General features: G+C 48.7%; 1 protein-coding gene across 1 annotated transcript in view; it reads right to left on the bottom strand.

Moving 5' to 3' along the window:
• Positions 1-13,785, bottom strand: part of PPP2R1A (protein phosphatase 2 scaffold subunit Aalpha) — a 31,138-nt gene extending 17,353 nt beyond the window's left edge. The window contains exons 1-2 of the mRNA XM_088800517.1: positions 13,484-13,785; positions 4,126-4,216 (exon numbers count right to left, since the gene is read on the bottom strand). Of these exons, the coding sequence (XP_088656643.1) occupies positions 4,126-4,216; positions 13,484-13,561 (169 nt within the window). The 5' untranslated portion in view covers positions 13,562-13,785. The remainder of the gene's footprint in view (positions 1-4,125; positions 4,217-13,483) is intronic.

The raw sequence follows: 13,785 nt of genomic DNA on the forward strand, positions 1-13,785 counted from the left end.
ACCTCTTATGGTATCACCACTATCACCCCCATCTTGTGGTGGGTTCAAATCCTGCTCTACCATTGGCTGGTTGTGGGCAACTCGGCCTCTCTGAGCTTCTCTTGGCCTCTCTGAGCCTGTTTTCTCACCCCCACAATCACAACAATCGGGTTGTTCTCCAACTGAAGGGAAAAACGCTTTCTGTGAGGAGCTGGGCACGGGGCCAGGCAAGAGTTAGTGCTCCTGCCTCTTCCTACAGTAAAGCTGGGGAGGAGCCCCAGAGCCACACTAGCCAGTGTCAGGTCAGTCTCCCTGGCTCCCTCTGTACACAGTCAGCATCACCCTCCCTGTTTTCCTGCCTATCTCCTAGAGACCTATGAATCCCCAACCTGTACCCAACCCAATCTCCACTCCAGACTCCTTGGCCAATCCGTGTTCCCAGGAACTGCCAGCGCCTCGTATTTCTACCATTCCCACTTCCACAGAACCAACTTCCCAGCCTCCTATCCCCTGGCCTCAAAAGACTGGGCCTTCTCCATCCCCACGTCTCTGACCCAGACCTGTCACTTCCATCCTAATATCCTTTGATCACTACCACCTCTTGCTGGGTGACTGCAACAGCTTCCTAACTGGCTTTTCTGCTTCCGCTCTTGCCCCTAAACTACCTGGTTCCTCTCGAATCCAGAGTGACCCTTTCAAAGCGTAAAGGAAATCACGACACTCCCCTACCTCAATTTTCACACGGTTTTGGATATCAAGATCCCACGCAGTGTGGCCACTGCACTCCTCCAAACTCATGTCCTACTTTCCTTCTCCCTCAAACAGTGTGCCCACCCAACCCACAGCTGCCACACCAAGCACATGCCTGCCTCTCCTCCTGCCTGGAACATTCCCCTCTGATTCACATGTGGCTCCATTGCATTCAGGTCCCACCCCCAGGAAGACCTACCCAGACACCCACTGTCACATCCCTCAGCACCCCTCCCACTGCACCCCTCTCCGCCTTCATCACTGACTCCCTAGTCCCGCGGCTGGAACAGAGTTCTGCGAAGACAGAAACTGATTTCTTCTTTACCTTCTCCAGACTTACACACAGCACGTAGGGGCTGTGCATTAGGTACTAATGGAATAAATATGCCTTTAAATAGCCTACTAAAAACACTGTTTTTAACTATACTATGAATTAGCTTAACCAAACCCAGACCTTTTAAACTGGAAATACTCTTTTCTGAACTTGAAGAGACGTCAGGGCCTAACAGCAGATATCAAGCTACTTTTGTATTTGGGGAACCTGCATTCAGATAACAAACCACGAGTTGTGTTCAGGGCAAACCTGGGATTTCTGAGCAGTTTTCATTAGTGTTTACCTGAATCCGAATCTTTAAATGGAAGGTTACTTTGCAGCCCAGCGACAGACACACAGATGACTTGACTCACCTTGGAACCCACCCAATATGTCTTACAAATTATGGCCCTAAATCACCAACACTGGTCTCTTTGACAAAGTGGGGACATTACGTGGTAATTTCCTGTCATAACACCGATTCCGAATGTTATGTAGGTGTGAACTCAGAAAAGGCTTTGAGCTTGTTCTGTCTGAAAGAATATCAGCGTTTTGGAAAGACATTGCGTATCTGCCATGTGCTATTCTGAACATTTTGCAATTTCTTGAAGCCCAAAGCAAAGAAAATCTGAAGTCACTTGGGACTACAATAGCTCAAAAAAAACTTTCTCTTGAATTATTGGCTCTTCTCCAATCTTGTGGCTCCCACATACTCTGTCCCCCCCAGTTCCTCACAGCTGAATATTGGTACACGTGGACTACAATGGAATAAAGATAACACACGTTAAACTCACTGAATCTTCACAATGGCCCTAATTTGTATTACATGGTTATTCCCATTTTACAGACGAGATAATGAAACATGCCCAGGCTGGGACTGAACCTAGACCATCTAAACCCAGGGTCCCTGCTCTTAGCCGCTGTCTCCTAAGTCCATGTCCTGCTTCCGGCCTTCTTTCGCCCGCCCTACCCCTCAACACAATTCTGCATGCATGTTAGGTTGATTTTTCTACTCCTCACGCCCCAACCTCCACCAGCTACCGTGTTTCCCTGAAAATAACACTTACCCTGAAAATAAGCCCCAGTTAAGATCTCAGCCAGACGGATGCATTTAATACGTTATGACGATGTTCCAGAAGACGACATGACTGTATTTGAACAAATGTGGATTGTTGTACGTGAAAAAAATGAGACATCCCCTGAAAATAAGCCCTAATGGAGCAAAAATTGATATAAGACCTGGTCTTATTTTCGGGGAAACACGGTATCCACAATGGCTGCCCTGCCTTCATCTATTGAATTAAACCCAAACTGTCACCCGGCACTCAATACCAGCAAAATCCAACCTGCCACCACCCACCCACCCCTGTGCCTCTCCTTGGTGAATCGCCATGTTCAATCCTGCTTCCATGTGCTGTTTCCTCCTGCTGCCTTCCCTCCCCAAGCTGCCTTCCCCACTACCTTGTTACAGAATTGCCAGTAGCACGTACCGAGTGTTTTCTATGGACCAGGCTGTGTGTGGAGCCCTTAGTCCTCCCAGCAACCCTATGAGTTAGGTCTTACTCTTACGCCCCTTTACAGACAAGGGGACAGAGGCAGGCAGGTGGGGTGGCTCACGCAGGTTTGTCTAGCAGGATGGTGGCACGGCTGGGTTTCAGACCCATGTCCCTCCAACTTTTTCTCTCTACAAATTTTTAACCACTTAGTTTCACTGCTGTGCCACCCCCTGGCCCCGTCTCAGCATTTGGAAGCTTTCAAGTCTTTCCAACAGTTCACCAGTAGAATCCACCTGGTTTGGGGCCATCTGCTCAGTGTCCCCTCCGCAGATGCCAACTCCTCACATGGCGCTCAGATGCAGATATGTAGGTGCTCCTCAGTCACAGCGGTGTCACTGTGGCCAAGTCCCTGAACCTCTTTAGGCCTTAATTTCTCCACGTGTTTAATGAGGAAGAGGCGACAAGCTCCGCTTCTTCCTCCCCAGGACTGTCACTAGGCCCAGACGAGAGGATTAGATACGAAAGAGTTCATTAGTGACAAAGCACTGTGACTCTGAGGCTTTCCTTGCAATTACAATTAGTATAAAGTACGAAGTCCTAATAAGAATCACGGGAAGAGAGAATTTACTAGTAACTGGTGTCACGCATTGTGCTAAGTGCTGTGCATACATTTTCAGACAGGACTGCTTAAGACAGAGGACAGGAGACTCGCTAACACTTATGCAGCACTTGCCACATGCTGGGCACACTTAGAGAACTTTCCATCCTAGCTCCTTTAGTCTTCCTTTCAGATTATACTATTATGTTCATTTCACACATGTAGAATCGGAGGCAGGCAGATGTGAAATACCTTGCCCGAGGTGACACAGCTAGAAAGTGGCAGCATTTGGAGTTCAACCCAGGTAGTTGGGACCCCAAGGCATTAACCAATGCTGTAAGTTTGGAACCAGAATGACTAGATAAATATCCCCTCTGGGTTACCTCCTCACTGTATGACCTCAGGCAAGTTAAGTTACTTCAGCTCTTCATGCTGCAGTATCCTCATCAGTGGTCTTACCTACCCTAGGAAGTGCTGTGGGAGTAACTCAGGTAACTATAGTGACTTACACTTCCTGAGCACAGGCACTGGTCTGAGGAACCTGTGCATGAACTCAGTCCTCACAGGAAGGGCTTAGGACACTGCCTGGCACACGGCAGGCATACAGAAGTATTAGTGGTTATTATTTAATGCGCACATTAATGCTACAGTGCCTGGATAATTACCCCCATTTTATACATAAAAACTACACGGGCAGAGCAGCAAGCAACACTTAAAGTCACCAGCTTTTCACGGTTGGAGCTGCAGCTCCACCTGGCTCTGTCTGCCTCCAGACCCCTTACCCAATCCAGGCCCCTAACATTCCAGAGCATTCCCTCAGAGTAGGACTGCACTTCTCCTTCTCCGAACCCCTGCCACACCCACATTGCCCAGCACAGGGCGGACACTTACAACAAATGATCTGTAAAATCCACAGCGAGGCCCCTCACCTAGCAGGAATCACCAGAGAGTCCCCAGTCCACCTGGGCCCCAGGAGTCCAGCTCGTTACCTGTAAGGAAGGGCAGAAGCTCGCTGCGGGTCCTTTCCACCCCAAGGGCCAAGGCGATGGTAGACAGCTTCTTGATGCTGTTGAGACGAAGCTAATGAGAACAAGAAAAGGAGAGGAGAATGTTAGCAAGCCCAGATTTCAGGGCGTCTGTTGGCACCCGGAACTAAGTATGCATGAGGGTGCCAAATAACAACTTGGCAAACACCTCCCAAGTGACTCTGTGACCTGAGTCATTAAATTACGACAGGGGCAACAGCCTCAGCCAAGCATCCTTTGGCCTTACTGGGCCAACACCCACTCGGTGGCACTTTCCAATACCACTGTGTGTAAAACCACACCCTGCCTTCCTCCTCTGCTTTCACCCCCTCTTGTACTCAGCATCATCAGACCTGCTATGCATCATGACAGACACGTCACAGCACACTTTGGGCCTGCTCCTAGGCTGGGTGCTCACACGCATGGTGTCACTTAAGCCATTCCACGGAGGAGGAAACGGGCCCAGGGAGCAAAAGTCTCCTCTAAGGGTCACACAGCTCAGATGGCATGGAGTAGGGAGTGAGACTCAGGATTGGCTAACAGTGACAATAACGGAACAAACAGTGTTACAGTAACATTGCTATAAAAACAGCAGTAGCATTAGCAGTACTGTCCCAGTCCTGACCCCTAGGGCTTGTGAATGTGAAAATAGGGTCTTTGCAGATGCAATTAAGTATCTCAAGCTGAGATCATCCTCAATTTGGAGGCAGGGGAGGGAGAGGGGGGGAAGGCACTCGTGAAATAATGGAAAACATATATACTGGTCTCTGCCCCTAGTTCCTGGCACAGAATTCCCAAAGCCCTTAGGATTTCCTGAGTGATAGGAATGCCTTTTGTTCTAATGAGGTGACTCTGGGTAGGCTCCTGGATGGGGCCTGGTCACCAGAAAGACCACCATTAGAAGCTTGGAAATTTCAGCCCCCCCCCCCCCATTCTCCCAACAGGGGCTGGAGATTGAGTTAATGATCCAACAGGGCTACACAATGAAGCCTCCATAAAAACCCACAATAGTGGGGGGTTCTGGGAGCTTCCGAATGGGTGAACACATCTAAGCACTGGAACGGTGGTGATGCACCCCAACTCCACAGGGACAGAAGCCCCTATACTCTGGACCCTGCCAGATCTCGGCCTATGTACCTTTTCATCTGCTGTTCATCTGTGTCCCTTATCATATAATAAACTGGTAAATGTGTTTCCCCGAGTTCTGTGAGTTCTACCAAACAGTCAAATCCAAGGAGAGCTGCCATGGAAGCTCTGATCTGCAGCAAAGTCACACAGAAGTTGTGGGAACCTGGGGACCTACTACTCGTGATTGGCACCTGAAATGGGCAGTTTTGTGGGACTTGAACCCTTAGCCTGTATGGTCTAACTCTGGTTAGTGTCAGAGCTGAACTGACTTGTAGGACACCCAGCTCGTGTCTCAGAAAACTGCTAGGTGTGGGGAAAACCCCCACACGCCTGGAATCAGAAGTGCTGAGTGTGGCAATAGCGTGAGAGCAAAGGAGATCCACAGAAAGTGAGTTTTCTCCTCACAGCTCTAAATCCAATGACAGTGTCCTTCTAAGAGACAGAAAAGAAGACAGAGATACAGAGGGGAAGGCCATATGAAGTCGAAGGGAGGGATCCGGTGGGTGCTCCACAAGCCAAGGTACATCCAAAAGTACCAGCAGCCACCAGAAGCTAGGCATGGGGCATGACATGGATTTCCTTAGAGCCTCCAGAAGGAACCAACATGGCTGACACCTTCATTCCAAACGTCTGGCCTCCAAGACCATGAGAAAATAAATTTCCACTGCTTTGAACAACATTTGTGGTGCTGTGTTGTGGCATTCACAGGAAACAAACATATTTGGCTCATACACAGAGCAGGTCTGGTGCTGAGCATTTGCGAGTGAGGATCTCATTACAGCCTCTCACTCCTTGGGAGGGAAGCACAAGTGACACCATGTTTCAGCACTGTGGACAGAGGCTGAGGGGTATTCACCTTCCCAAGTGGGCACTGAGAGCAGGACCCCAAACCAACTGTGACTGCACAGATGACTGTGAACCCCCACCTTGTTTCTCCATCTCAACAACGGGGCCTCCCCTCCCTAGCTCACCGGGCCAGGTGCCAGAATGCAATCATGTGTGACAATGGAAGGAAACACCCTTGTGAGTAAGCCCCTGCTGAGCACAGGTGGGACCCCTCTGACTGGAAGGAGAAGCAAGACAAGAAGGGTCTGGGGGCTCCCTCAGCCTGTCTTTTGCCCGGGGTCCCACGCAACTGTGAAGAGGTGTGGGAGTGACTGAGGCCGACTACATTAATTCAGGTCCCTTGTCTAGGGGTGTAAGAGTCTCTTCGGGATACAAGAGGAGAATCTGATGACATGCTATGGGGGCCTCTTAGAAAAACACACGCCAAAATTTTCATACAGTATCACGTGGTTTTTGGACTACTTGGGCTTGAGGTGGTCCAAAAACTCACCTCCCTGATGGTAAAAGGGCCTTGATGAGATTAAGGATTACAAGACCTGCAATTTATTTTCAGCCAAAAAAAAAATGAGATAGAGCCACAGAAAGAGATGAACTAAATATGGTGAACACCAACAGCAAATCTGAATGGTTGAGTACACAGGTGCTCACTCAGAGGTCAGCAGACTCTTTCTGTAAATTGCCACAAAGTTCGTATTTTCAGCTTTGCAGGCCAGTCTCTGTCCCAACTACTCAACTGTGCCGTTGCAGCACAAAAGCAGCCCTAGAACCAGACAATATGTAAACAAATGGGGATGACTGTGGTCCAGTAAAACTTTATTTGCAAAAGTAGAGAGTGGGCTGAATTTGGCCCAAGGGCTGAGGTTTGCTGGCCCCTATACTAGTTTTTCAATGTTCTGTATGTTTGAAATCTTCCATAATAAAATATCAGCACAGCAGTGACTTAGTTGCCTGTTTCTTTCCTCTTTGCCATCAAGTTGGGTCTTTGAGTTCTTCTCTCAGCTGGGCTATGGGGAAATGCACACATGGGCCAGGGCCACGACAGGCAGCTGCAGTTCTGAGGACAATGGGATGCTGGCAGGGAATCCACATAATGCCGGTAACAATAGCAGCTAACATGTATTGGTTGCTTACTACGTGCTTGGCAGCATTCAAGCACTTGACATGGATGATTTACATCTTTGATCCTTAGAACTCTGCTCTAAGGGAGGCATAGTTACTAGGATCCTTTTAAAGGTGTGGATGCTGATGCCCAGAGAAACTGTCACTTGCTGGAAAGCAGCAGAGCCAGGACCAGAAGCCAGGTGCCCTGACTCTGAATCTCAACATCACACTGTCATTTAGGGAAGATGACCAAGGGCCAATGAGAATCAGGCTGTCTCTGCCATGGTGGAAAGACACCTTCCTTCCTTTGCCATCCTTAGAGAATCTGGTTTCAATTTTGTTAAGAACGTCTGCTGGTTTCTCCAGTGTTGATGGCACCATAACGCGTAAGAAAGGCAGCACAAGATGGTACTTTGCAGCCACACTGCCTGGGTTCAAGGCGAAGCTGCTTTACATATTAGCTGTGGGATTCTGGGCCCCGCTTTGCTCCTTTCTGAGTCTCAATTTTCTCAACTGTGAAATGGGGTTATAATACCGCCCCTCAGAAAGTTCTTGTAACTACCAATTAACAATACTGGAAACACCTAGCACCAGACAAAGATCAACAACGGCAGCGTGGCAATCTCACTGCTGACAGCGTCCTGCTTTTGTTTGGCTATCAAGAAGGGCACCCATGGCAGCTGTCTAGCTGTCCACCGAGGTCTCTCTTCCCTTTTCCCACAGTGACAGAATAATGACAGCAAATGTTTCCATGATATTATGTGCCGGGCACTGTTCTTGGTGCATTATTATTTTAACTCATTTGATCTTACTGAGGTAAATACCAGGATCACCCATTTTATGGCAGAAAAAACAAAGGCACAGGGAGAAGGAATGTCATACAGCTCGTAGGTGGCAGAACCAGGATCTGAACCCCAGCCAGCTGGCTCCTAACCAGTAACCAGTACCAATCGTATTTCTAGGTTGTTTTTCTTATTGCGGGGGTGTGCCACAGACCTACTTAGCAGGTCTGAAAACGACTACCATTTTGAAACAGAGGTGAGCATGAACAACACTGCAAGTACGTGCAACGGCTAAAATGAGATAGGAACATCATCATGACTTCCGCTGCTCGTAGTCACAGATTTTGCTAATGCTATTTCTGACATGCTCTTGTAATACTACAGTTCATAACAGAAGGAAAATTAAATTTGAGTTAGAGGTTAGTGAAAATAAAGATGTTATTTTTCCCATTTAAATTCATGGAACTGACCTGGAATTATAGATAGGCCCCAGGCTCAGAACTCCTGCACTGAGCTATACGGCTGCTTGTTAACCCCTAGCTTTTAGATGTGCACATGATCCCCCCACCCCCAAAACAAAAAGACATTTCCAAATCACCTTTGCATCTGGATGTGACCACGAGACTAACATCTGGCCAGTGAAATCCAAGTAGGAATGCTGTGTTTGACTTCTAGGAAGTATACGTATCCTTATGGGGAGGTGTGATCACAGTCTTCTTCCCTCCTTCCTGTCTGGAATAGGGCCATGATGGCTGGGGCTTTAGCAGTCATCTTGGGACTCTGAGGTAACTTAGGGATGAGGAGGGCAGCATGGAGGACATGCAAGCCTGAGACCCTAACACCACAGTGCCACACCAGCTTGGATTGCCACCAGACTTTTTGATCATGAGTTAGAAATAAATGTCAAGTTCACGTAAGCCTCATTAATTTAGTTTTCCTATTACTTCCAGTGAAACCTAGTCCCAGCTAACTCAGCACACGACCTAGTTCTGGACAGAGACATAAGAGCAATCAGCTAAAGAGCTTCTAGAAAAGATATTCCTCCTTGATAAAAGGAGGACAAGGAGAACCTCTCTGTCCTGAGTCGGCCCCTGCTTTCTTTCAGTGTGGTTCTGCAAGGACTTAATGACAGCAGATGCTGTAGCAATCTTGTGATCGCACTAAGTGGGTGAAAAGAAGGGCACACTCTGACCCAATTCTGTGACATCCTTGCTAGTAATAAAGGGAAAATGAACCCTCACTTGTTTAAACGACTGTTGGTTGGGTTCTCTGTAACATTCCTGATTCACAGAGCTTATCACCCTGGGCTGGGACTCCCTATGCCCCAACGGTCCTCAGCACACAGCCTAGTACATCCACCTGTAGAAACGCTACCCACTTTTTAAGACCTGCTTTGCATTCAATTCATGGAACTTCCCTGAGATGAACATGTATAGTACGGCCCCACATGGAGCACGCCTTCCCTTCACAATCAGAGTAAAATTCAAAGGCCTGACTACAGACTGCAAGGTCCAACATGAGCTGGCCTGTCTCCCCATCCACTCTCACTCTCCACCCCTCACCCCCTTGCTCCTGTCATAATGGTTTCCTTGACAGTAACCAAAAAGCCAACGTATATTCTCAGCCCAGGCCTTCGCACTTGCTGCCTTGCTGTTTCCTCAGCCTGAGAAGGCCTTCCTCCAGACACCCCAGGGGTCCTCCTCACTTCCTTCAGGCCTCTGCTCAATCCTCACCCTATGACTACCCTGGGTGAAACAGCACGCCCCCATCACTCTGCATACACTTAACTCCTATCACCCCTACACGCATGTCTTTGTTCAAGGTTCTCCTTCCCCACTACAGTGTGAGCTTCCCAAGGGCAGGGCTGTTTTCTTTACTCTGTGCTCCTAGAACCTAGGACAGCGCCTGGCAAAGAGTAAAAATCCCCATAAATATTGGCTGCATTTTTTTGGAAATGAATATATTAGGTTGGTACAAAAGTAATTGTGGTTTTTGCAATTATTCTTAACCTTTTAAATTGCAATTATTTTTGCACCAACCTAATAGATGTTAGGCATAGAACAAAGTATCTGGGGAAATACGTTCCAAACTTACTGTACAGCTGGTGGCTGAAAATGGAATGGCAGGGTCTGTGACATGTGTGCTAGAATAAGGAGCTTCAGTCTGGTGAAATGCTCAGTGAGTGACAGACGCGTCTCCCACCTCCTATAACATCCTAAAGTCTATATATCCTCCCTCCTTATTCCATGAAGTATCATGTTTTTAAATGACCCTAATGTGTGTGGGTGGATGGGCTCAAAAGCAAAAATGGGCACCATGATCTCCATTTCCGTAGCATTTAAGGAAAAAAGTAATATCCCCTCCTCCTTGGAACTACAGCACCAAAGAATACCTCTCATAGCAGTTTGCCTGGCATTATAATTATTTATGGGCATGCCTGTTGCCCCACTTGGAAGGTGCCTTATCTCTGGGATGAAGGGACAGAACTGTTACCAACTGGTGATTCCTGAACTTGGTACAGGGCTGGGAACGCAAAAAAAACACACACTTTTAAAGTTTTTAAAAACCCAACTACCATTTAAAGAGTACTTATTATGTACAAAGCTCAGTACTTTACACATGTTCTCTACTGTATTGTAACAAACCCATGAGGCAGATACCACCTTTGTGTTCATTTACAGATGGGGAAACAAAAGCAGAGAAGGGAATGAAGGTCACCTAGTGAATTTGTGACAGAGCCTAGAACTTGAACTCATGTTCTTCACCACCATCCTATCAACTTTTTTTGGTTAAACTCTCGGAGAGCAAACTTATTTCTAAGTTTTGCTTCAGCAAGTCCCCAACTACTTTATAAAAAGGAGTCGGAGACTGTGACATCCTGTTTCTAAATGTAGACAGGGGCATGAAGTTGCAAGGTCTTAGGCAGTGGCTAGTAACTGTGTGTCTTTACGTAGTTTGTATCTCACTTGGTCCTCACAACAACCTGGACAGGTTTGTCTTCCATCCTTATTTTTATTTAACAAGAAAATCAAGGCCCAGAGGGTTGAGTAACTCTTAAAGTGGTCAGGCCAGGATTTGAAACGGTGGTTTGCATCCACTCACTGCACGGCTTCTTATGTCACCTCTAGGCCTAGACTTTCCTTTGAGGATGGAGGAAGAGGCCACAAGCCAAGAAATATTGGTAGCCTCTGGAAGCTGGGAAAAGCAGGGAAGCAGGTTCTCCCCTGGAGCCTCCGGAAAGGAACATAGGTAGCCCTGCAGACACCTTAATTTTAGCCTATTGAGTCCCATGTCAGACTTCTGACTCTCAGAACTGTAAGATGATAAATCAGTATTCTTTTAAGCTACTAAATTTGCCTCAAGAGTTCCCCACAAGGGTTTCTCTCAATCTCATGGACATTTTGGGCAGATAAATCTTTGTTATGCGGGCTGTTCTGGGCATTGTAGGAGGTTTAACAGCTTTCCTAGCTTCTATCCACTAGATGCCAGTAACACTTCCCCAGTTGTGACAAGCAAAAACGTCTCCGGACATTACCAAATGTCTCCTGATGGGCAAAGTCACCATAGGTTGAGAACTGCCATTACCTGTCTGCTCTCTCTTCCTGGAGGGTTCTTCACCACCTTCCTGGAGCTGGCTCCTTCTTCTGGTCTCACCTTAAACTCTGTGTCCTCAGAGGGAGCCTTCTCTGATCGGCCTACTGAAAATGATCTTCCCCACCCTACTTTCTGCCTGCTGTGTACTTTGCCCAGACAGCCTCGTGGCTTCTTCCCTTTCGGCCTTCAGATCTTTGCTCAAACATCACCTTCTCAGCAAGGCCTTCCTGGACCACTCTTTAAAATTGCATCCCCGACCCCTCTTCATTTTTCTCCTTAGCACTTATCCTCATGGAACATACAACACATTTTACTCATTGTCTTGTTTATCATGTTTCCCCTCACTACAGCATAAGCCCCACAAGGCCAGGAGTTTTGTGTCTTGTTCCGTTGTGTAACTGTGCCTAGAGCAGGGCCCTGCACAGAGCAAAAGCTCCAAAAATAGTGATTGACTCACTATCACAATATCCTGCCATTTCCTTCCCATCACATCTAATACGCGCTAATGTAGTCACCTGTTTCACACCTGTCTCTTGTAGGAGACATCTGTCTAGTATAAAAACTGGTGTCATCATTATATCCACAACACCATACCTGATATGTGGCAGGTGTTCACTGAACAGATGAGTCCATACAATAGCCCTCTGAACTAGATAATGACCTCCGTTTAAAAGAAAAAGGAAACCAAGGCTTAGTGACCTTAACTAAGTGGCTCATGTCAATCAGCAAGTGGAAGAGCCAGCTGCACAACCGCAGCCAGTCTGATTCCAGAATCAGAGTGATATACCCAGACCCTCAGAGGCTGGGCCCAGGGCAACCGGCTCAATTTTATAAATAAGGAAACTGAGGCCTAAAGGGACATGGGACCTCTGCAGTCACCACTCCCAAAAATTACAGCTAAGATTTATTGGGCTTTTACAACACGCCAGACATGGTTCTATTTTACGTGTATTATTAACTTGTTCAGTTCCTCCAACCCCCGGCTGAGAGCCCGGGACTATTATTAGCCCACATTTTATGGAAAGCAGAGGCCCTGAGTAGTGAAGTAATTTGCACAAGGCTACGCGGCGGGTGGGAGGTGGAGCTGGGGTGGGCAAACCCTAGAGTCCAAACTCTTCTCAATCCCTTGCCAGCCGGGCTCAGGGCCCTGAGCCTCCCTATCCCACTCACCAGAAATGTATCAGCCCGTTTAGTAAACTGCCCACCCCCCAGACAACGAGAGGATCCCAGAAGCGGCGGGGGGGTGGGGTGGGTGGTTCCCACCTCTTAATTCACTCCTAAATTTAACGAATTCCCTCTTGGGGTGGGGTGTTTTCGCCCTCGATCCCCTTTGTGGGGGCTACACCAAATTTGGAGGGGGACGGAGAGCAGGAATTGGAAAGGAAGCCTTCGCCTCTCAGTTCCCATTTGGGGTTTACCCCACAGCGCTGAGGCCCAGCCGCCGAAACCCAGAAAGGAAGAATCCTACCTGGGTCCCTATAAACCAGGTGGCCCCTCCCCCACTCGGAGCTACTCACGGGCCCTCCCCATCCCAAAGGGGCCCTTCAGGGGTCACCGCCAATCACCGAATCCCCGGTCTCCCTAACCCAGCCCGCTGGCCCTCTCGCGGACCGCGGCCTCCCAGGCCCTGGGCCGCCGCGCGCACTTGGCAGGCCCGGGATCCTCGGCCTCGCTCCCGCCCCCTGGAGGGCCGACACCCAATCCCGGGCGCCGTATCATCGAGTCTGGGACCCTGGGAGATGAGAGGTGGATGCTGATTGGCCGCCGCCCTCTTCCGCCACTCCCAGCGAACGGCGACTTTTCTCCGCGAGGGCCGCTCGTGCCCCCAGGTCCCCCTTCCCGTTTCCCCAAGTCCCCCGTGGCCTCCGAACCTGAACATCCTCGTTGCGGAGCTCGTCTATGAGCACCGCGATGGGGTAAAGCGAATCGTCGCCATCGGCCGCCGCCATCTTGGCTGCGTCCCGTTCCTGTCAGACTGCGGTTAGCACGGTGCTGAGTCGGGGCTAGGGAGGGGCAGGTCCGAGAGGAGGAGGGAAGGAGAGCGTGGGGGCGACCGAGCCACTCTACAGGGGTTGCCCCCCAGTCATTGGCCGCCCTACGCCGGGCCAAGCCGGTGTTTCTTTGGTCCGAACAAATGAAGTCCCGCCTATTGCCCATTTGCCATTGGTGGAAG

Source organism: Rhinolophus sinicus, chromosome 8, assembly GCF_057876585.1.
Source record: "Rhinolophus sinicus isolate RSI-liver-muscle chromosome 8, RSI-T2T, whole genome shotgun sequence".
Classification (NCBI taxonomy): domain Eukaryota; kingdom Metazoa; phylum Chordata; class Mammalia; order Chiroptera; family Rhinolophidae; genus Rhinolophus; species Rhinolophus sinicus.